General features: G+C 39.3%; 1 protein-coding gene across 2 annotated transcripts; it reads left to right on the top strand.

Annotated features, from left to right (window-relative positions):
- Nucleotides 1-238: 238 nt before the first annotated feature.
- LOC134853924 (uncharacterized) lies at nt 239-7,789 on the top strand. Of its 2 annotated transcripts, XM_063869895.1 has the most exons (4): nt 239-2,429; nt 3,795-3,812; nt 5,529-5,683; nt 6,250-7,789. In XM_063869895.1, the coding sequence occupies exons 1-4, from the start codon at nt 718-720 to the stop codon at nt 7,710-7,712; spliced, it is 3,348 nt and encodes a 1,115-aa protein (XP_063725965.1). In that variant the 5' UTR covers nt 239-717; the 3' UTR covers nt 7,713-7,789. The 2 variants fall into 2 exon arrangements, with proteins under 2 accessions (XP_063725965.1, XP_063725966.1); XM_063869896.1 differs by lacking the exon at nt 3,795-3,812.
- Nucleotides 7,790-25,336: the final 17,547 nt, after the last annotated feature.

Raw genomic sequence — 25,336 nt, forward strand, 5'->3', positions numbered from 1 at the left:
ATAAGACAGTTTTCCAGCTTTTGCTCGCCAAGACATTTCTAGAACTTTTTGTTGAGATTGATTTATGCTTTGTATTTTATATGACACACACAGTCAGGAACAATTGCCTATTTGACTGAAAATTACCGTAATTTTAACATCAAAAGCATTTGAATTGCATTATATTTAAATCGGCTTGGGGAAGTTGAAATGACATCATTTCGAGACAGTTTAGTAAGGTCAGACTATTTTCAGAAAAGTGTTTCCTTCGCCAAGTTCTCCCGAAGGCGAAAGGATCTCGAAAAGAGAGCGGATTCCTTTCCGCCGTGGAACAGAAATTTCGGCTACGATTTTGAAACGACAAGCAGTGAACAGTTATCAGAATGTTCCGTAAAAACTGACGACTTTTTAAATTTTGATTTCGACAAAAAAGCATCTCATTTACGTCATCATGATTGCCAGTCATCGAAGTTACAAAATGAAGTTATTGATTGTGAAAAACAAAGCTCTTCATCGTATAGCAATAACAATTTGCATCCAAGATTTTTGAATCGGTTACCAGCGACTAAAATTTGGTTAGTTTCTGAGCTTAAAGCTTTTTCACGAAAAAAACGAAGACGCAAATTCCTGAAAAGGTCAAGAACATTTCACTCTTATGGGGGATTTAGACTATCAGCTACATATAGCTCGATTCGAATCTGTCAAAATAAACGGGATAAATTGAGTTCGACAAGAGCTATGGAACGTTTGAAGGCTTCCGTTTTATGCAAAGAGGTCTCCGATTTAGCAAAAGATCAGCTTGATATCATTTTAGACCGCGAAGACCTGAATTCTGACTATGTTTCAAACATCACCGATAACTTTGAAGTTATCAAAGAAGCCTCTCAAAGTATGGTTTCAAAATTGGTGACCATTGAAGACAATTTGGCGCCAAGATTTGACTTCGATGAAAATACACGAGCCAATGGTTTTTGGTCCTTGTGTCGGATTTGCAAGCTATGTCTTATGAGACTACAGGAGTTGATTAATTACGTGACCAGTTATCACTACCAAAGCACGTTGCTGAAAACTAAAAACCCGCTTCGAGATTTACAAGCTTACGCGCAATGCTTGAGCGCACTTGGAAAATGTTTGGATTTTGTCGTTGCAAACGAGGAACTGTTTATACAGGGCAACAATCTGATTATATCGCTGGAAAATCATCCACAGAAGTTAATCGAAGAGCTGTATGACAGCTTCGAGGAGCTACCCAGAGCCCCGTTTTACGGTCGAACTATTGGATTCCACTATGATCCGAGTTTAGTAAACCCTTTACTTGCCATAGTCGTATCAGAGTTATCATACGCAGAGTTATACGAATCGAACGGCTTTGCACGTAAAGCCACGGCGTTTCTATCCGGCGGCAAGTTCTACTTGAATAACAAACTTAGAGGTTACGCAATGGATGTTTTATCAAGGCTATGTGATATGAGCTTTGGCAAATCTTTTTGGAGTCTGACGGAACTAAACATGATTCAACATGTACCGAGTTTGGTATGTAATTCGGTAGAAGTGAACAGAGTGATAGAATTGGAAAAAACTACTCTTTTCATGATGCCGCCGGTGATATCAGCTGGAAAAATGTTTGAACCGGTCGAAGTGCCATACCCTCACACCTCCGAATCAAAGGGCGAAAACTCGCCACCGTTTTTTATGCGACTTATATCATATCTCACCAGAGAAGGAATGGTTCCCGAAACAAGCGTCATTTCCACTAGCGGTACCCAAGTTGCAGTAGCGGCTACAGGAGTTCTCCAAGGGTACCCGATTCCGACTACCGCGACGTTGGTGAACCCTATGGGCGCGATGACATCCGCTGTTACAAGTCAAGCCACAGCGGCACTAACAAACGCAACGAAAGCTCAAAAGAAGAAAAATCCGAATATAGCACCGTTAAGTGACGCGATTGTGATTCACTGTCATGGCGGAGGTTTCGTATCACAGTCGTCGAGAAGTCACGAGATATATCTCAGATCGTGGGCCAAAGCTCTCAACATTCCAATCGTAGCAATTGACTATTCGTTAGCGCCTGAGCATCCGTTCCCGACTGCTGTTGACGAATCTTTCTACTGTTACTGTTGGATTTTGAACAACTTGGAGAAGCTCGGTTGCAAAAGATCGGCCAAGATATGTTTAGTCGGCGACTCGGCGGGCGGGAACTTGGTTCTAGCAATTGCATTGAGGTGTATCCAGACATACATCCGGAAGCCGGACGGAATCGTGGCTGTGTATCCAGCGGTGTTTCCCCAGTACGCACTGTCCCCGTCGCGAGTTCTAAGTGTAATGGACTGTTTGCTGGCAGTAGGGATCTTGGACCAGTGTTTGCTTGCATATCTGGGTGAGGAGGATCCGTTGCCGTCGTTTAAATTAAGTCGAGTCTTGGAACACTATCAAGGAGAGTGGGAGTACAGGTAAGACTTGCAGAAATATTGCTTGAGAGTTTTGATCAAACCAAGCACATGCTTGTTGAAAAGTTTTTCTTACGAATTATTTGATATAGCAATAAAAGAAAAAAGATATTAGTTTTCAACGTTGCCTTTCACAGTATTCTGACATGGTCATTTACCGTCACTATTTTACGGTATACTACGGTTTCTAAGTATTTTTGTATTTTTGCAAATTTGTTTTGTATTTTTGCGTATTAATGAGTGGTGTCCAAAAGTTCCCAGAAAGGATATTTCAACTCAATAATCATTTCTGGTTCATGTGTTCTTATTCCATGGAAGTTTAGGCTCTCATCTTTTCTTGCTCTGCCAAATAACCCTAAAAAACTGGTTATATATTTTGCGAGTCCAAAATGAGGGTCCAAAATCTCATGGAATATGAACACATGAATCAGAAGTAATTGAGTTAAACATCTTTTCTGAGAACTACGGGACACCGCTCACTGATCCGCAAAAGATAACCATTCAACAAATTCTCAAAATACTAAAACTTTTAATATTTACAGAGAAAGAGTCCAAAGATGTTTTAATTTTCAAGGGATAGGAACGTTTGAATCAGAAACTATCCAAACCGACATAAGATACACCCAGATTTTGACCCGTAATCACAAATATTTTAGAAAGAAAGTGTCGCGTCGTGTCAGATCTTGGATATCAAAAAAAATGTAGTTTGTTGCTGTTTTTTGTTCAAATGATCTCAAATTGATATTGATAAAGATTATGTTGTGTCTGCTATATATTTTGATTCAAAAGTAACATGTCTTGTCGGTTTATTAAGAGTCGATGAACGTAGATGAACTCGTATATTGGTCGCGATGATTTTTTTGTTTCGTTCTTTTTAGGAAAAGTCTGGTTCAGGCTCAAATTTACGTTTGCGCTGTTTGACTTTTGATTTCTTTTTTAGTTCAGTTCAATTCCTTTGCAATAAGGAAGGCAGACTCCACTATCGAACAGCAAACGTGTGAAGGTTACAAAAACGTGATTGACTTCTAGTTTCGAAAATGGAATTAATTCTCATATTTCCCTGCGAAATGAAAATTTTTCTTATAGATTCAGTTTTCGCAAATTGGGTTAGTTTTGTCAAAAAGTGCCAAGCATTAAGTGTTCTGGATCTTTTTTGTCTGCAAATCAAAAATTGATCTATTTTTTTTTTTAAGTTCGAAAGGTTTTTCAAAAAACAATTCAGTATTTTTTTCTGTTTACTTGCGTTCATTGACTCTTTTCCAACTGTCTGTTGGCTATGTTCTGATATCTGAAATAACTAAATATTACATGAAAATTTACCTTTGAACTGTTGATAGTTGAGATGTGATGTTTGCATGTTTGTTCCAGTACCGATCTGAGCGAATGGTAATAAATTAACTAACCGCTTAATAACATCTGATTGCTATAAACTTATTATAATTGTTCTTTTTCCGCATATGCTTATCTGACCGGCACATTTTTTGCTTAGGGGGCTGATTTCAGGCGGAAAATTTTGTCTAAAGCTTCGATGTCTGGAAGGAGGTTAATTTGCAGTTGAAACTTTGAAAGAGATTTTTGAAACTTCGAGCTGTTAACTAATCTGAATGAACTTTAATTCAGTTCTCAGCTTTTTACTCTTGCGAGGAGCAAGCGTCAGCAAATCGGAATATATTTTTTTTCAGGTTGAGAACTAGTTTAACAAAATCATTTGAATCACTCATGAAGCAGTTCGCATATCTGTTTTGATGGAAGGTTTGCTCAACAGTTATTTTCGAGCATTCGATTTTTTTTTGTGTTGGAAGTTAATTTTTATTTCTTTTTTTTTCCGCTTAAAATTTGTCGTTTTTTAGCTCGCTTTAACGTTTTATTCGGCTCAAATGGTTTCAGTTGATATTATATCTGTTTAGATGCCTCATAATTTGTCTTTTGAAGGCAAAATTTTTTTCGTCTCAACGATCGTCTGCCCCATTTTTTTTTATTTAGTAACCGCTTGATAAATTTAGTTTTTCAAATTATTTAATATTGACAATTTTTTTCTGAGCATCTTTTCTCAAATTGAACTTCTCGAGACAAATTTAAAAAATAACACGCATAGCTGGTTCCTGTGCAAGTAGCACAGAATGTTACGACCATTGTCTTAAAAAATTCAACAAAAAAGTTTTTTTTTTCAAATTAAGGCGTGGTGTGATAAAAGGAGCTGAACAAAAAACTGGAGATTAGGTATATTCGACAGCGATAATAAAATAACCAAATTGAAAAAGTTTTTTTTGAACTTCTGGCAATTTTGATTTTATTTTTAAGCTAAGTTTTTATTTTTAAATTAGGCTATTGTAAGCTTTTAAGCAGTTAAAATAAGACCGCTCGCTAGCTTTATTCGCTCGAAATAAGATGAAAAGACAAAAATTTCAAACGGGTTTTTCTCGACACTGGGATAAAAGTTTTTTAATGTGGTTCGAATCACGACTGTAAGGGCTTTAATATGATATATCACTCAACTAAGTCCGATGATTATTTATGGTGGCTGATTTTGCGTGGGAAAAAAAGAAAAAACCTGAAACACACGAAAAAAAGTTCCTCTCATTTTCAATGGTCGGAACATTTATTCGATGTTTTTAGTTGCTTCTTTGTTTTTTTTCGAGTCTGTGACTTCCCTCCTATTTTCGTGGCTTCGCTGCCATGGTATTTTTGTGTTGTATGGCAATTGGTGCAAAGTTCAGCTTCTCCTGTGTGCTTTATTTTTCATTTTTAAAATTGAAACTGTCTGTGGAAAGTTGCGTCCTCACAAATACAGTTCTTCATCCAACTCCACCTGTAAACTAACTATGGTGTGATTGTGTAAATTCTTCTCTTGACGATGAGCTAACTAATTACCTTTGTTTATTTACGCTAAATTGTTGCTTTACTCTCTGTTGTGTGCGGTTGCAAAAATGGATAAGCAAAATCAACTTAAACGAGCAACGGCTATTTCCAATTTTTTTTCTGACTGAAATCGTATTTGAAACTCATTTAAATTTTCACAGACTGCTCTTTTTGTTTAATTTTGTCTAGTCGGAACCTTTGCAATTGTGCATTTGGTAGTTCTGATACTTGTCTGTTGGTTAGGCTATCTGAGCCATCGGTCAGTGGAATTGGCATGGGCGCTGGCGGATCTGGCCTGGCTATGTTACCCACTCTGGCATGTGGGTCCTGGCTGTACCGCCTGGTGAGAAAGCCGAACTCAGACAGCAACAACAGACAGAAGCAAGGAACAACCCCAAGTAAGCTCTAATCATCTTCCTGAGCGTTAGAATTTTAGGTTATTTTCTGCTAAACAAAAAGAAAGGTTAACTTTCAAGCATCGAAAACAAGAAAATTGACGTTTTTTGGGTTGGGTAATGTTGACTCACACTCAAAAAACGAGCACGGCTCATGGTGGGGCTCAAACATTCGACCGTTTGATCGAGAGATGGAGACGTAACCACTTCACCACCGCTGACCTCGCCACCGCTCCCCCTTGATTTAAGAAAATGCTTCCGGCTAAGCCTAAATTGCCCATGGTCTTTTTTTACGATTGGACGTATATTCAGATTTTTGGCTGCAGGATTGTCAAGTTTTGTACCCTGTCAAAATCCCGACCGTTAAGCAGAGTTTTTGAGTAAGTTTGATAACAATTTGAAAAGTTTTTAACCTATTCGAATGTTCCAAATCGTAAGGTGGAAAATAAAAACTTTGAATTGAGAATATATAGATTAAACTGCTTTGGATTTTGCTTGTTTTTTTTCGTAGTAGTTTCTTGCTCTACTAATCAGAAGTGCTTATTCATTTAGCATTGTTTGTTTTCAAGTGAGTGGCCCAAATGATCAGAAGAATGGAGAAATATCGCCGAAAGAACCCACTGAACTGGAGTCATCAGACGATATCTTGAAAGAGTACAAGCTGGAGATGGTCGAAAACTCAGACTGGATCTCGATATCCAGGTGTAGCAGTGAATCCTCCCAGACACTCGAAGCGGCAGAAGCAGTCAAGATTGTGGACGATGATTCAACTGCTCAGATTGGTCCTCTAGAGCAAGACTGCATCACAGAGCAGCCGACTCATGATCTTCGAAAGGGGTCGCTACCGAAGATCCCGGATCCAATGATAAACGTTGAAGCTCAATTGAAGCATTTGAATGAAAAAACAGAGGCGAAGAAGGCGTCTGACAAAAATGACGGCCCTGAAAGTGCAAATGCGAAATGTGAGTTGTTGGAACCCCCTTTGGGCTCAAGAAGGTCATCCAAAGATTCAACAAAAAGCGAAACGAAAAAATCAAAGCAGAGAAAAAGTTCGAACGATAATCCAATAGGTGTACCCGGTAGCAGTAATTTGACAAGTAGTCCGGGGTTTATCAGTAGTCGCGCGAATGCAGCGCGGAATAAATTGGGATCGAGTTTCAAGCAAATGACTCGACGTGCTAATAAAGCACCAGCTGTTGCTCACGGAAACCTGGGAAATAATGAAGACATCGATGAAAGCTTAAGTACTGATTGCAAAGGTCATCATATAGTGTTAACTAGATCAATTAGTATCACTAAGTCATCTAGCTTACCATCTTTGGATTCGCATGTAATTTTGAGCAGTGAAGATACCTTTGATAGAGTGAACACATGTAAAGATGATTCAATAACTGCTACACATGGTGCTAAATCAACCAGTAACTGGTTTGGACAAGTTGCCCCGGCAGCTGCGGTTCCCCTGGAAACGTTATCGATAGATTCAAAAGCTTCGAAAAGTTCTAATAAAAGTGCGACCTCTGGTCAAAGTTCAAATGAAAAGAGCCAACAATATGTAGACTTCGAAAATGAATTGAAGTTTTTGAAGGCCAAAAAGAAAAAGGCAATTTTGGACACAATAAGAAACCCGCATGTTAAAAACCCGCTACACTGTCCCTTGATTGCAAGTGACGAGGATTTGCGAAAACTGCCCCCAGTAAGTATCTTATGTGGTGCAATGGATCCCCTTCTAGACGAAAGCGTCGTATTCGCGAAACGATTGAAAAAGTTGAATAATGATGTTACATTTGACGTCTTGGAGAGTTTGCCTCACGGGTTTCTCAATTTCGTGTTGGTTAGCAAACTGTGCCGAGATGCCTCAGATTTATGCCAGAAAAGAATTTCTGATGTTTTGAATCAAAGCAACTCAGCAGCTTCAAATCAGTCAACGTCAAAAACGAATTCGTCCGCGAGTGAAATCGATCCTAATCGATCTGAAAGTATTCAAAATGCTGGGAAAAATATAGAAACTGGCAAAATAGAGACTGCAGTGTAACTATTTAATTTCATGTATTCTATTATTTTGTAGATTTAATTACGAATTTTGAATTGCAGTTTAAGCATCGCCGTTTTAAGTACCCAGTTCAGTTTGAAAAAACTACGTTTTTGTATGACTATTTTTTTTGAATCAGTTTAGGGAAAAAGGAAATAAAACTAGTAAAAAATATTTGTACCTAGTCAAAGCGTTGAATTATTTGACTACGTTTAATGGAGCTACTATAGTTTGGAGGAAAAACTTCGGAAACTACGAAAAAGTATTTCAACTCAATTTTTTGAAACTTGAACCACGTACAAAATGGTTTAAATGGTATCTAATCGCGTAATGTGTAACAATTAGTTTGTCCCAATTCAAACACTCAACTAGACGAACAATAATTTGAGAGAAAAGCATCCTTCTATATTGGAACTTTGGGCGCCTATGTTTTTCAGATGGTCCACAAACTACCTTCAAAACAACAATGTCAAAAAAAAACACGCTGATGAATTTAGATTTCAAAATATATAATCAAGATTTTAAAAACACATTAAACTGTTCAAAAAAATTGAAATGAAATGAAGCACACCTATTAAATGATATCTCAAATCCCTCGTGGTGATGCATCGCAACACCTGACGTTATAAAAAAATATCATATATTGGGATTTCGACTGTAGCCGTTCTATAAGAAAGGCTATAAACCGACTTTCCATTTAGGTCAGTCTTTGCGTTTACTAGGAGGCTTGAAATTGTCGTTCAAAAAATAGTGTCTCAGCGTCATTTGAAAAATAAAAAAAATTTGGGCTCAGTTTTTGATAAATGATATTCTGAATTGTCTTCAAGCTAATATAACACAATTTGGCGTTATAAAACCGTATTTACAACTATTTAACTTAAACGTGAGAGATTTGGATTTTAGACGTCTGAGCGGAAAAATTGATTAATGTTTTTAATTTCTAAACTGCGATTTCATTGGCGTTGACGAAAACTCCAAAAAAACACGATTTCCTACGAAAAATAGACAAAAAACAGACAATCTAAACGTGTTGAGATAAATCAAAATACCTAGCAAAATAGTTACTCATGCGAAAAAACACGATTTCCTACGAAAAATAGACAAAAAACAGACAATCTAAACGTGTTGAGATAAATCAAAATACCTAGCAAAATAGTTACTCATGCGAGAGTTACTCATAGTTACTCATAGGGAGAGTTGTATTAGTATGGCTCTACTTTTTTCCAATGTAACTCCCTAATAAAAGAGCTCGTTTCTTGGCACCTTTCAACGCTTTCAACCCAGTTGCTCTAGAAACCGAAAGACTTTTTGCATGAAAATTGTTATGTTGATAAAATTAAGGAATTAAAAATAACATATCTCAACGCCAGTTTCGCAATGAAAATATGCACTAAAAGTATATAATAAGAAAATACTTTTTCAAAGTTTCAGAATTTTTCCACAAATAGTTTGAGCAAGAAATATTTCTTGATTTGAAGTCATATAAAAGGTCCTTTAGATAGTTTAAAAATGACGTTCGAAAACTCTTTTTCAAAAAATCGAAAAATAACTAAGAACATAACAGACAAATAACTAAGCAAAGCACAAAACATTTCGACTTTTGATTGATAATAATCATAACAATAATAATATTGAATTAAGCCCTCAAAGCGGGGATTAGTTGCTCTTAGTCATTGATAACAAAGTTAGTAAAATAAACCTAAAAACCATGACTCTGAACACATCGAGTATTTAAATGTTTGTTGTTTGTCAACCAAAAACAGGTTCAAATTCTTTCTAAAAATTACAGGTTCTTGAGAAGGATCATAGCCAGGCAAATTGTTCGATCTCGCGAGGGTGTTTGACATTTCTGCGACTCGATAAAAAAAAATTTACAAAGATTGCTCCGTGTTATCAATGGCATTCTCAAAAACGTCTTGTTTCCTTTTCGAGTTGAATATGGGCCATAGTCAATTGTCTAAAAATGGAGAAAAATTTATCGGCAACTTGTTATTAAGAATGTCAGTCACCAAAATTAAATCGTTTTTAAAAAACGTCAGTTAATTTAGCTACAGTTTGCTTTTATCCAAGTAAAAAATGTAATCCTCATCATTCAATTCATGTTTTTTTAGCACCAATTTATACATTGTCGTTTAAATTTTCTATTCACTTACATTGGTTTTTAGTCGCAAACCAAACATCAGATGCATAAAAAATTATTGATAGTAAGCAACTTTTAAAAAGCGAAACCCGAACAGAGCTACTCTTCTGATGTTTTTAAATTTCATGTTTGCTTTTTAGGCTTTTCGGTGATGTGGTATATCTATGACATTTTGAAATTGCACCAAACACCAAGGTCTTTCAAACTTTTTTCACTAAGGTCTTGCACCAAACACCTTGTCTTTTAAAACTATTTGTTCTCCATCAATAGATAAAAGATCGCTTAAATTATATCGCTCGTTAGTTTTTTGAAATCTAATTGGTTCAAGTTTCTCAAAATTGAGGTCAATTCTTTTTTCTGCTGCCCAGGTTATTACCAGGTCCACACAGTCTGTTTTAATCGAAGAAAGGTCAAATCAATTTCCAATTACTTTTGTATCGTCAGCATATAAAAAGGAAGTGTTGTCAATAATTTCTGGCACATCGTTTTTATATAAAGACAACTAGAAATCTGCAAAAATGGATCCTCGTGGACCACCACTCGTTAAATTGCGAGAATGAGACAATGTATTACGAAGAAAAAGTATTTGTTTTCTGTTTGTGAGATATGATGCAAAAAATTTATGAAGCTCATAGTCAAAGCCTATTTTGGAGAGCTTGTATAAAATGATGTTATGGCTAATAGATTCGAAAGCTTTTGCAATATCTTTAAATAGCTTGAGAGGTCAATCTCCTTGTTCTAATTTCTTGTATACATCATCACAGTAAAATATTAGGTTTGTCAGTCGAATGATGTTTTCTAAATCCATGTTGGTTTTTACACAACTTTCTTTGAATGAACCCTTTTATCTTGTTATTTAAAACTCGTTCAAATATTAGGGCGAGGGCAGGAAGTTTTGAAATTGGCCTGTAGTTTTCAATGTTCATACGAGAAACTTTTTTTGTGAAGGATTAATGTGTGCTATTTTGCAGATATCTGGAAACTGTTTTTTACTGACTATTCAATCGAACAGTTCAACAATATCATTCAAAATGAACCTTAAAACGAAAATTAATTTGATAGGTGATATACCATCAACTGAACTGGTTTCTGATTTGCATCTACTCAATTCGTTAAGAATTTCGAATTGCCAAACGAAAATATCTGATAAGCATATTCCTGGAAAAACACTTTCGCTTGGAACATTCAATGGTCCGTTAATTATTTTGTACACAGATGCAAGAAAACATACTGGTATTTTTGTATGAAATTTTTTCGGGTACTTTTGCGTTTATCGATCTGAGAAATTTGCAAGTTTTTTTAAATCATAGTCTTTCATTGACTCAAAGTAAACGGCTTTGTCTACTTTTAAAGAATCTTTCATTTCTTGGTTGCAGCGTTTAACTTTCGTAGAATAACTTTCTTATAATTAAGAGTTACAATAAGTATTTTTCAATGCCACCTGAAGGCGGTTTTCAGTTTTATTGAGTGTGATGACATCCGATGGTGAGCTTTAGAGCAACAAATTGTCTTTTTTGGAATATATTTATTAACGGCTTAAAATTACAACCCACAAAACGTTTCAAGCCTTTTATTTGCATCATTCGAGCAATGAAATCTAGTGCTTAAGAAAAACAAAAGCAATGATTCGGAGTTTGCTTTACGGATACAGTAACGGTTTAGATTGATATGTTCTGTTTCAGTTTCAACTGCTATTTGACAGGAAAGTGCAGGATGATCTGTGAAGTTTTGGTTTATTTCGAAGTGATTACCTAAAAAAGGGTTGTCTGTTAATAATACGTCTCGCTGTAAAACATCATTATCTGTCAATGAACCAAGATTGGACTTCGCAATTGAATCCAAAAAACTGGATTCACGTTGATCATCACTTGACAAAGTATTCTAATCAACTGAAGTTAAGTTCAGATCGCCGCATTAAATCCGTTGTGTTCAAGTTAGATTCTACCATATGAAGGTTGCGTTGTTTGCTCACTTCACTCAAATTTTTTTTCAAATATAATCCGTTTAGAGTATGAGGAATGTCATGCGGTGGATTGTAAATGACTGTTACGCAAATTTTCAAGTTATTCAGCTTCACAAACAAAGATAAACCAAAATCATAAATAACTGATTAATCATCGATAAAATTTAACTTAGATGATGTTTCAACCGCAAGTAGGACTCCTCTATGAGGTCCAGATTTCCAATCAGAACGGTGAATTTTTCATATACATCTGTGCAGAAGACTGCAGTATTTTCAACATGTTTATCCAACCATGTTTCACTTAGGGCAATAATGTCAGGTTGATGGATATGCAATAAATTGTCAAGCTTGATTTTCCGTTCAATTGTTACAATTGATCTGCAATTAAGTGACAAAAATTTATTGTCATTTGGTAGTCAAGAATAAGAGTTCTCTTTTCCAAGAATTCGATCCCACTCAGATTGAACCTCTTTCTGACAGTCAATTGTGTACGTGCCAAAAACAAGGCTTCCAGCCTTTATTTTGAATTCTGGTTTTTCTTTTTGCATCAAAGAACTCACATCGTATCTATGTTTCAGATTTTTCCTTTCGTTCTGACAGTCCGCATAATTCATAAATTCCTTGATATACACATTCGAATTCTTTAGCTTTCTCAATGACACAAAAACAAATTTTGGATGCCAAGGAGATGGAATGTAAAACACAAGAGGTCTTGATTTGTATGTTTAACTTTACCAAGTCTAAAACATTCGCTCACAGTAATTTTTTAAAGTTCCATCCTATCTCTGAACAATCGCAGCACACTATTACTGCCCCTTTTAGTTTGTACAACTCTATCGTCCTGTATATTTTCTGCTAATCCATATATCACTAGTTTTTTCCCTATAAGACTAGAGTCTGTTTTACCTTGGTTTGGAGTGGGAGCATTATTAGTTGTCGAAGATGAACTGCTCTATTTTGATTTCTGTAAGCAGAGGTACTCGCCAATAAAGTTGAGACTAAGAGAGAAAAAATTAAAAAAAAAGATTAATTCAGACACATAAAATAGTAGTTAAAAAAAGGTTTTATAAGTAGTGGTTTAACTCGAGCACACAAAATCTCCAGTCCATTTTGGTGATAGGGAGCATAGGGAAATCATTTTGTTGTTTTAGAAAGTCTGATTACCCTTGTAACCAGCCAACTACTCCGCAAAATGTGGCAACCCAAAACTGTACGCCGGTATTTTGTGTTTACGCTAATTAGAGAGATTAACATTCGTGTCCCAATAATCATTGCTTTTTGCGCCTGTTAAAAACTTATTTCAGTTGATAAAAACATGTTTGGGCGCAAATTATGGAAAATCCGTTTGAGCTCTAGTTTAAAGTGCTCTCAAAATCGCAAAGCTTTAGTTCTGGCAGTGGCTGTTCATGCACTTTTGAAAAAGGAAAATGGCTGTTCACTTATATTTTCACCGACAAACTTCGCAGACTGAACTTACAGACTTCTTTACAGGATTGAGAAAGGCGCAAGTTTGATGTTTTTTTCTTCAGTAACACTTTGTGTTGTGTAAAATTAATTGTTTTTTCTTCTAGCCAACGTGTGTTCGATTCTTGTGTTGATATTTTCCAGCAATTGAAATTTCAATTGGTTATTTCCATAAGTATCCGCCTGTTGGGTTATCCGCTTATTAAAAATGCACTTATCGCTGCCTGGTAATTACAATTAGAGTATATTTGAAAAAAAAGTGTTGAAAATTGCATCAGTGAAATAATGCTATTATCAATAAATTTGAACGTAACTGACTTCAATCATCTAAGTTTCAAAGCGCTTAAAAAAGCTTCGAAAACTAGGTTTTCTTTCCCAAATTTTTAGAATGAAATGATAAATTAAATTTTTAATTCAGCTTTTCTGGAAAAAAATTATTTTGGTTTGAATTTTTTTTTCATCATTCGACTATTCATTACAACAATTTAACGCTCGGATGCATTTTGTTTTTGTCGGCAATAGTTTAACGAAAAACGAAAATGCAACCGAATGGGAAAATCGTTTCCGATTGATAACATCGAAATTGTATAATTTTTTGCTATCAGAAAGCATACAGATTTTTTGGCAGTTACCTGCTGAATTATTCGTCTTCAACATTCTGATGTTTTATTATATTATTGTTGTAGAAACAACAAAAATTAGTTTTTGTTTATGTCTAATCAAATATTTCATATGCGTACGAAAGAAAAAAGGAGCTTTTTTCACGGGCAGATAGAGACAAAAAAATTGGCGTGTTTTGGTTTTCAAACGCCCAAGCCAAATATTTTGCTTTCAGGTTTTTGTTGATTCGACTGCCTCAAATTGAGATGTAAGATTTGGCTGAACGTTTTAAGACATGGCTTATGTGTTTGTTGTGCAAGATTATGTGTTTGTTGTGCAAGATGTGGATCGATACAAACTTGAAAAATTCGTTTTTGGATATTTCATTTAGTCAGTCAAATATAACTTGTTAGGTAATCATTTTTGTTATTCGCAAGGTGTTCTTGGGTATTGCGACCCGGTTCTGGCCTTTTTGCTTTTAAATTTTTTTCACAGATTGGTGAAAAATAAAATGCTAATGTTGCCAAGGTGCGAACGGTAATGCTATACTTTTTAGCATTCGCACCTTGGCAAATTCAACATTTACATATGTTAACGGGAAAGAACGTTGGAAATTTATTTTTAGTTAGTTTCAGCCAATCAGAATTACTAACCTTTCGATATCACCGTTCGCACTTTGGCAAATTCAAATTTTCTATTTCCATTCTGTGTACTAGGGCGTTATTTTGATGTCTACGGTAAACATTTTTTACAGTGATCTTAAACGTTCTTCTGTGATAGCAGGCAAATAAGCTGACAGAAGAAAAGCCGGCACCGAAAAAGCTGATAATGGACGAGTGTTTCAGCCGACCACTTGTCGCTTTCAACAATTTGTCTCCTCTTGTCTGAATTTTTGCTTGTACATTTTTCTGCGACTGCTTTTTTGCCCATTTTTCCGAGAAGAAGTGTTACATTTTGATGCATTCTCAGAATACACAAAAAATTCTAAGTATCAGTAATATCGGAAACATCCGATTTTGAAATATAGGCAGAGGCTCCAATTGACAAGCAGCCTGCAGTTTTTAGGCACTTTTCGGAAACTTTTGACGAAAAAATTGCGTTTTTTCGGCGCGTGCTCCCATCTCAAAATTAGTTATATTGGCGCCAAAGGCGCCTTTAGAAAAATGTAAGCTTGGTCACCCAAAAACGGATGTCTTGAAGTTATGCCAAGGAGGGGACCCTTTGGAAAAAGTTGGCAACCAGAATTAAGGGGAAGAGGCAGTCGCCAGACCTACCCCGCCCCCCTCCGCACTCTAATGCCAGCAGGTGAGCTGGCTTTTAAGGATATATTTTAAGCTAGTAATTTTTTTAAATACTGTGTTGCAGCGCAAATATAAAACAATAGTACAAATGCATATAAACGTAAATGTGCGAGAGTATAAATGCATATAAAAGTAAATGCATACAGGGACAGTAGCCAAGCGTATACATGGTGCGTCCCGGCGGGTCCGGCGCCGGTTCGAATCCCGACTAGGTCATTTCCTTTCTAGAACTCGAATGTGCACCGAACCTGATGGGATGCTCCGTAACCAGGTTCGGTCCCCCCCCCCCCCCAAACCGATTTTAACCGTCTTTTCGCTCTAATTTGGTTCAGCCTTGATTAAGGCTGACCTTTAAAAAGAGCAATTTGTCTCAAGGACAAATACTGGCCATTTTTGCAGCTTGCTTTGAGTTATGGAGTTTTTTGTGCCGATGTGACCGATGTTAACAATACAAAAGTTTGGTAAAAATATCATTCTTACCGATAAATTGAGTATTATTGTTACCGAGTTATTTTGCCGATAAAATGCTCGAATTAAATTGTTGAAACCCGATATTTTTACAATCCGTGGAGATTGAGGCGCACATTTTGGCGCCCCACAAGGGACCACGAAGTCCGAAGTTACTCACGAAACCTGCACACGACGAAGTCGACACAAGGAACAACGAAGTTATTCACGAAGAGCCCAAGGGACACGATTCAACAATCTGCACAAAGGACCCAATTCCATTTGCATTGATTCGGCCGTGACCTTCCTATTCTTCGGATAAATTAGCCCAGCAGAATTGCGTGCGAAATTAGTCGACTGATGATACGGGTGATTCACAAAACCAGAGTTACGAACGAGATCGACAGCGAGCAGGTCAGGTGATTCCTTGGCCCCTGCTGAAGATCCCTCGCCCGAAGAAGAGCCTCCCGCCGAAGAGGAGCTTCCCGCCGAAGGAGAGCGGCTGTCGAGTGCAACTGAGACGCTTTGTGTGAGTAGGAGTCAACAACAGACGTTTTGTGGGAGTTAAAGAAGGGATCTCTGCACAACAGATCTTGGTGGCCACATCTGTTCTGCGACTGACCGAAGGCGACAGTCTGTCCTGCGACTGACTGTTCTGCGACTGACTGCTGCACCACAGATCTGCGACTGACCGAAGGCTTGACAACCCGAAACCGGTGACCACTCAATCTCCAAAAAATCGTAAAAAAAATGTAAGACTAGTCTAATCTTTACAAACCATTCTTTGCAATAAAATTACGTACGATGTGTTATTGTGTATCCCAACTCATAGCAAGCTACAAGTGGTAATTTTTTCTCGATACCAAAAATTTTTGGATATTTGTGAACAGAATATTAATCCGTGAAATCGGATCATAGACAAGGGGTACTAGACTAGTTTTTTGGATTGGCTTATGACTCGAACCTGCTGACCAAAATTTTCCGAAAAAATTTTGGGAAAAAAGTAAAAATTTCCAAAAAATCGTCAAAACGTCCCCATAATTCTGCGAAACTGTGCTGTAACATGACACTAACCTTATGGTAAGTGGTCTGGTAGCGAAATATTAGGCAAATTAATTTGAGTTTTTTCATCCTCAGGTTTTTTCCGCGTGTGTTGTTGGAACTTAACCGATTTGCCTGATTCTCCAACCCCATTGGTAAACTTAAGGTTTACAACGACTTGATACCTGTTTGCATCCGTTCGCTTTTCAAAACATTCGTTTCGCAACGACTGACTAAGTGGTCCGGGACGGTAAAATTAAGCAAGTTAAGTTGTTGTCTTTCATCCTCAGGTTTGCTCCGCGTGTGTTGTTGGTTTTCAACCGACTTGCTTAATTCCCAAACCTCTTGGTAATTCGTCGAGCTACTAGCCGATTAGTAGTGACGCACCGTCGTACGACCGTTCAACAAATTTCGTACGCCGTAACATCATCCTAAGTGGTCAGGGAGGTGATATTAAGTAAGTTAAGTTGGTTTTATTCATCCTCAGGTTTACTCCGTGTGTGTTGTTTGATATCAACCGACTTACTTAATCCCCAGCCCCATTGGTAACTTTACTCACCGAAAACCGTTCCGAATCGCCCCGCAAACGCCCGATAACCGTTAAGTATAGTTTGAGTTAAGTATAGACCCTAGAGCCATGGATGAGAACTTTCAGAAGAGGGTTCAAAGGTTATTTGCGAAGCGAACCAAGCTTGAAAATGAACTGTACAAGTGCCATGAAATTATATTTGACAACATTGAAAGTCAGAGTCGCTCATCAAAGATTGACACTCAGATTCAGAATTGCAAGAGCCTGATAGAGACTGCAGTTGAAATAAATGAGGAATTGATTAAGTTAGCTTCTAAAAGTGTTGATCCTGATAAATTGATACCAGCGCAGGATATGTGGCTTCATACGGTTACATCAAGAAACGATACAGTTTTACAGAAGGCTGCATCATATAAAGCTGGCTTAAACGTTGAACCTGAGGAAACAGAGCTTGACAATGTTGCAGAATCGTTAAGTACGATCGTAACAACACAAGCACAAGATTCACATGAAGCAGATGCGCGCTCTAAGGTGTCGCGGTACAGTAGTCGACATCATAAATCAGGTTCGCAAAAATCCAGTCGCTATACCGTCGCGCAGTCAAAAACATCAACTGAGAAGAGGCGAGATTTGTTGGTTTTGAAGAAGCAGCAGGAGGAACTTGAGAGACAAGCAAAGGTGTCATTGAAGTTGAAAGCGCAGCAAAATAAAATAAAAGAACAGCAAGGTAATTTAGAGTTGGAAGAACTAGCTGAGGTACACCGCAAGAAACTGGCTGAAATTGAGTTAAAGGAATTCGAGTTGGAAGAAGAGCTTTCTGCAGCAAGTGAGAAGATAGGAAATGCTAGCGTAACACATGTTGACCCACAACGTACTGAACAATGGGTAGAAAACGTTGTCACTGAGCAAGAGCAGGCCGAAGTTGTTGCAAGCTCAGAGCAAAGTCATCCAGTAGTCGAGAGTTCCACTTTGATTGCTACTGATGTTTTGCAAGGGGTTGGTGCCGTCGTCAGCGGGGGTGCCGTCGTCAACGCTGGTCAAACCAGATACAGTGAACCGGGAGGCCACAATAGGAATCGAATTCAGGCTCAGAGATCAAGTTTGGTCCAATCGCGTCTGTCATTGCACTCAATCGAGAACCCATCTAGTTTACGACAGTTCGTTGCCTCCAGCTCAAACTTTGTTACTCCACACTTAGCTTCAACACCTCATGCTGAAGTTTCGCAAAATCACAATCTGATACCACAAGCAAGTGGTAGCATTCCCGCTTCAATGCCCTTTGGTAATCCCACCATTAATGTGGCACCGCCTTCTGTGTCGACCGTTACTAATCCAGTTTCGCTTCCGGCGAGTCAACCTTTTGTTCCTCCATTAACCGTTCCGATTCCCATTTCGCTTCCGATTATTCAACCATTTGTCCCGTCAACCGTTCCTATTCCCTCTTTGCTTCCGGTCAGTCAGCCACATTCCGGCCCCGTTTCAACTGGGTATCAGGCGCCTGCAGCGCCATCCCATCAACCTATAAATGTTCCAAACAACTCAACAAGTTTCTCAAGTGAACACTATAACCCGTATAGCAGTTTGTGGAGACCTGCCGCGACTGCGCAAACGATGCCAGTTCCTCAATACTGCGCACCGCCGTCAAACGTTTTCTCAGTGACAACTCCTGTTGTTCCACCAAACACCGTAGTTCCTTATACAAGTTTTGGGACTGTGTTTTACACCCAGCCGCAAACTCATCCAGTTGTTGAAACAGCGCATCAAGGTTATCCACCTACATATCCTGCGCCCACTACGGGCCCGTCTTACGTGCCTAATAGCGAACAACCCATCTCGGCGAGAGAGTTAGCAGATATCATTCTGCATAGCCGCAAAGACCGTCTACCGGAGTTGAACTTGGAAGTGTTTGATGGAGAACCACTTAACTGGTATGAATGGTTCGGGCAGTTCCAAGCAACAGTTGATTCGGCTATGCTAACTGATGATGAAAAACTCAAATATCTGAAAACACACGTTAAAGACAAAGCCAATAGTGCAATTGCGGAACACGGCTACAGTGGAGTGTTGTATAAGGATGCTCTAGCAACCCTCCAGAGAAAGTTTGGGCAACCTCATGTTGTAGTTGGTGCACATTTGGATAAGTTGAAGAATTTTCCCGCATTGAAGATGCACAACTCTGACCATGTTATAAGTTTTTCTGCGTTGATTTCTGGGCTCGTAGCTGTTTTTAGGTCTTTGTCGTTCAATGACGACTTGAAAAGTGTGAACCTATTAAATCAAGCCGTCAGTAAGCTTCCTCCAAATCTAAAAGAGGCATGGTCCATGCATACTGTTAGACAACATTGGCAGCGATTAACATTGCTAGACTTCAACGATTGGCTTAAGAATAAGGCAGAAGGCCATGAGCGATTGAAATCTTTAGTCAAAGTCGTGCAGCCAGTTAAACAAAAAGTAGTTACAAAAGTGCTTGCAGGTAACACTAAGGTAAGTTCTAAGGATGAGAAAAGTAGAGAAAAGACGAGGTTTCCTCCATGCTCGCTATGCAAAGGGCAGCATGCACTCTGGAACTGTTCCGTGTTCAAAGAGAAAAACGCAACACAAAGGACTAAATATGTAGCAGAACAAAAGCTCTGTTTTTCTTGTTTACAAGGCAACCATACCTTCCGAAAGTGCCAAAAGGCAAGAAAATGCCCAAAACAGGACAGTGAGAGCACTCACAATGTGCTTCTTCATGGAGCCGAGAAAGTTTTCCCGCCCAAAGAGGCCGACCGATCACCATCGACTCAAACTAATACAAACACTACTTCTGCAAATAACGCAGCTTGTGTTAAACCTTGTGAGGGAACTGCAAAAGGTATTCTTCCCGTTGCGTTGGTAGATGTGTCCTCTGGTTCGGAAAATTCGAATGCACTAGCACTTTGTGACACCGGTTCCACTCATTCTTGGGTTTCCGCGGCACTCGTTGAACGTCTGAAATTAGTTGGCACGCCCGTAAATGTTACGACCGATGATTTTAACTCAGCCAAGGTATCTAAAACTCAACGAGTTCACTTGAAAGTTTCCGCAAAGCCCAATGAAAGTGAATTTTCGTTTTCGTTTGTCGCTTTCGTTAAGCACAACATGTATATAGGACCCGATGTTATAAACGTTTCCGAATTGCAGGTCAAATACCCGCAACTAGCCCCGTTAAAGACGACTGCGTATAATTACAAAGAGATTGAGATAGTTATAAGACAGGACTTCTATCATGCGATAAGACCCCTCGAACATGTCTTCGGAGATGAACTTGACTCACCGTGCGCCGTCCGACTTCCGATAGGTTGGGTCATTAGTGGTCCGTCTCCTGATCGTTCGTCCTTAAATTCTTCTTCCTTTAACTGCGTCACGGACGATACTTCTCTGACCGACCAAATCAAAACTTGGTATGAGTTAGAGTCGTATGGTGCGTTCAAGCAAGTAGATGCCCGTTCCGCCGCAGACAAGCGTGCTTTGTCGATCCTAAAAACTGAAACCGTTCACGATGGTGAGCGTTACACTGTACCGATGCTGTGGAGTGATAATGATGTTAGCTTGCCTAACAATTATTATTCTTCATTAGCCCAATTAAATTCGTTAGAGAAAAGATTAGATAGAGATCCGTTACTTCGCGAGAATTATACCGAAACAATCAGAGAAGATATAAGTAAAGGATATGTCATAACCGTCAACCCGCACGATCCCAGCTCACGAGCCGAACGTGAGTGGTATCTTCCACACCATCCGGTTTTGAACCCGAACAAACCCGGCAAGGTGCGCCGTGTGCTCAATGGAGCATCCAAATTTCATGGCACTTCCTTAAATAGATCTCTCTTGGTTGGCCCGGATCTCCTTCAAAATCTTATTTTTGTACTGTTGAGGTTCCGTCAACACAAGTACGCCGTTTCAGCGGACATAGAAGGTATGTTCTTACAAGTTGGAGTACTTGCGCGAGATCAACCGTCTCTCCGTTTTTTGTGGCGGGAGGACCCCACTTCAAGTGTGGTGGTTCACCAATACACCCGTCATATTTTTGGCGCTCGTGATTCGCCAACTTGTGCGAATTTCGCGCTACAAAAAACTGCTTCTGATAATCAAGCTGAATACCCCGAAGCCGCTTCAGCCGTTGTCCAGAAGTTTTACATGGACGACTATCTTGACTCGTTCGAAAATACCGCTGACGCTCTTAGCCTAAGTAAAGACTTAGTCGCAATGCTCAAATTAGGTGGGTTTAACCTGACAAAGTTTGTTAGCAATGTACCCGAAGTTACAACAGCTCTTAATCCGGACAACCGTGAGTCCAACCCGTCAGTTAAGGATATTTGTAAGAGTCCAGACCAATCGTCGCATGTTCTTGGTCTCAGGTGGGATCATGTAAAAGATACCCTAGTAGTAAGTAGAGGTGTTGATCGACCACTAGATAAAGCAATTACTCAACGCACCGTGTTGAGTTTTGTTTCCTCAGTTTTTGATCCAATAGGACTGGTAGCTCCATATACTGTGAAAGCGCGCCTTTTACTAAAAGACATATGGAGAATCAGTGGTCAAAAGTGGGATGATGATCTCCCAGAGGAAATTAAACAACAATTTCTAGATTGGCACTCAGGACTTCCACTATTAGGTACTCTGACGATACCTCGTAGCTACTTTACCGAACCGTTCGACCGCTGTGAACTTCACACGTTCGGTGATAGTTCGCAGGACGTTTTTGCGCCGTATCGTTTCTCCGAGCCCGACTTGCTAAATCGCAAAAGACCGAGTTAGCTTTTGTATTTGGGAAAGCCCGTGTAGCGCCTATGAAGATGCTCTCCATTCCCAAGTTAGAGCTTCAGGCTGCTCTGCTTGCGACTCGACTCAAAGAAGAGATTTTGAAAGCGCTTACTTTCAAAGTAAGAAATGTATTCATGTGGACTGATTCTACCACCGTTCTCCAGTGGCTTAACTCGTGCAACAAACTTCCTGTGTTTGTTGGAAACCGCACTGGTGAAATCTTGGAGTCCACCACCATTGATCAATGGAATCATGTACTCAGTGGTGATAACCCAGCTGATACCGGCACACGAGGGATTTCTTCGGAAGCCCTCAAGGATAGCAGCTGGGTTAGAGGCCCTAGTATATTGAGGACATGTGATTGGCCATTCAAGCCGAACACTGCTGTCATCAAAAAGATCCAATTAAAAGGCCCACTCTGTGACATTGATACATGCCTTGAGACTGCATCTACGTTTGTTGTTGATGCTTCATCTGAGAAAGCGCCGTCGATCCGTCTGTTTAAAAATTGGGATAAATTCAGCTCAATTGTAAAGTACAAACGTGTTTTAGCATTTATGCTTCGTGTGCTACCATCGCATAAACACTTCCGTACAAAAACGCTGGAAATAACCGACCCGTCCGAGTTAGATATTGCCGAGCAGAAGCTCATTTATCTCGCTCAGTCCGAATCATTTCCTGCCGAAGTGAAAATACTTCAGTCCGATAAACGGATAGCAAAGAAAAGTCGGATTGCTAAATATTCTCCGTTCATCGGCCCAGCTGGCATCCTGCGTTCAACTGGACGTATCAGCCGTCTTGTTGATACCGACTTTGATAGCAAACATCCAATAATACTGGATGGTCGACACCGAGTTGCTCATATGTTGGTTAGGCATATGCACTTTCAACATGCACATCAGGGGTTGGATTACATGCGTGCTGTAGTTCAGTTGAAATACATTGTTCTGAAGTTGCGCTGGTTACTTGGGAACATCGAAAATACTTGCATAACATGCCGTAAGCGCAAAGCAAAAACAGTTGTGCCCATTATGTCTGACCTACCGATTGAAAGACTGGGTTACAAGCAGCCTCCCTTCTCCAACACAGGTGTTGATTACTTTGGCCCGTTTCAAGTGCCAATACGCCGAAGTACCGAAAAGAGATGGGGTTTCCTATTTACCTGCCTCACGACTCGAGCAGTTCACATCGAGTTGGTTCCATCTCTCGATACTAGTTCCTGCGTCATGGGCGTAGAGCGATTTATTGCAAGTCGAGGTACCCCCAAAACCATTCTTTCTGACAATGGCACGAATTTTGTTGGTGCTCAAAAGGAGCTCCTATCCTGTGTCCAAAATTGGAACAAAGTCGCCCCGGCCGTTTTCGTCCACAAAGGCGTTAAGTGGAAGTTTAACCCGCCCAGTGCCCCTCATCACGGTGGCGCCTGGGAGCGGCTAGTGAGAAGTGTTAAGCGAGTGTTGTACGACATATTAGGCAGCAGGAGATTAACTGAGGAAGTTCTAGGAACAACGCTCTGCCTAGTTGAACAATTACTTAACGCAAGACCGATCACTCCGGTCAGTTCCGATCCGCACGACCTAGAGGCACTCACCCCGAATCACTTCATTCTCGGTCACAGCGCAGCTAGCTTCCCGTCGTTAAGTTTCGAAGATAACTTTGATCATAAAAAGCGTTACGCCAGAGCACAATCGTACGCTAACGCAGTTTGGTCACGCTGGCTGCGTGAATATGTACCATCTCTCAACAAGAGAGCAAAGTGGCATAATGATTCGGATGTCACACTGAAAACCGGAGACTTGGTTTGGGTAGTCGAACCCGACAGCCCACGTGGGCATTACCCACTCGCCCGTATTGCTAAACTACACTACGGCAAAGACGGATGCGCGCGATCCGCCGACATAAAGACCGTTACGAGCGAACTGATTCGCCCGACCGTAAAGCTCGCTCCCGTTCTTCCTTGTTTAGGGGTGGAGGATGTTGCAGCGCAAATATAAAACAATAGTACAAATGCATATAAACGTAAATGTGCGAGAGTATAAATGCATATAAAAGTAAATGCATACAGGGACAGTATCCAAGCGTATACATGGTGCGTCCCGGCGGGTTCGGCGCCGGTTCGAATCCCGACTAGGTCATTTCCTGTCTAGAACTCGAATGTGCACCGAACCTGATGGGATGCTCCGTAACCAGGTTCGGTCCCCCCCCCCCCAAAACCGATTTTAACCGTCTTTTCGCTCTAATTTGGTTCAGCCTTGATTAAGGCTGACCTTTAAAAAGAGCAATTTGTCTCAAGGACAAATACTGGCCATTTTTGCAACTTGCTTTGAGTTATGGAGTTTTTTGTGCCGATGTGACCGATGTTAACAATACAAAAGTTTGGTAAAAATATCATTCTTACCGATAAATTGAGTATTATTGTTACCGAGTTATTTTGCCGATAAAATGCTCGAATTAAATTGTTGAAACCCGATATTTTTACAATCCGTGGAGATTGAGGCGCACATACTGATAAAATCAATTGTTGATGTAATGGAATGATGTTTCGAAAATAGACGATATTCACATATACACAGGGGCGGATCCAAGATTTTCTCGAGGAGGGGTGGATTTCCATGAATTTTTTGAAAACTTTGTTGACTTTTTTCTAAGGTCGGCCAAATTGAACTTCCGAGTGCTCCCATAAGACGAGAAGACCGTATTTAGACAAAAAACTTTGCTCCGCAAGCAAATTTCCGAAAATGAAAACAGTTCAAGAACGCCGTTTTTGAGCACTTTTTGGAAAATTTTGACAAACAACCGTGTTTTGTCTGGCGCTCGCTCCTCAAAATTAGTATTTATTGGCACCAAAGGCCCCTCTAGAAAAGTTTTAGGGCCGGTAATTCAAAATGGATTTCTTAAAATGGTTTAAACGGGGACTCTTTGTGTCAGCACAGAATGGAATCCTTGAAGAAAGGAGGCGTCCGACCCCCCCCCCCCCCCCTAAATCCGCTCCTGCTTAAGTTTGATTAAAAAAGACCAAAAAACACAAATTTATTACTCGCATTGCTGAATTTGATTGTCACAGAGGCGACCTTGAAATGACTAGGTTCTCAGGAGAAAACTAGGTGCTTGGAGGCCAATCATGATCGTGTTTGTTGCGTGCAGTTTGAAGCAACAATTATTGGCTCAGAAAAGAAAAAAAGAAAATAAATTTAGTTCTTAGGTTTGTTACTACAGCTTTCCTTAATACAGCTCGTATCTCGAGTGGATAAATCAACATAACCTTAAGAAAACAAATATTGTTTTTGATAATTTAATTGAAATTTCGGGCTAACTAAAAGCTAATTTCTGGCTCCAAGCAAACAGCAAGAAAAACAG

The sequence above is a fragment of the Symsagittifera roscoffensis genome, chromosome 9 (assembly GCF_963678635.1).
Source record: "Symsagittifera roscoffensis chromosome 9, txSymRosc1.1, whole genome shotgun sequence".
Lineage (NCBI taxonomy): Eukaryota > Metazoa > Xenacoelomorpha > Acoela > Convolutidae > Symsagittifera > Symsagittifera roscoffensis.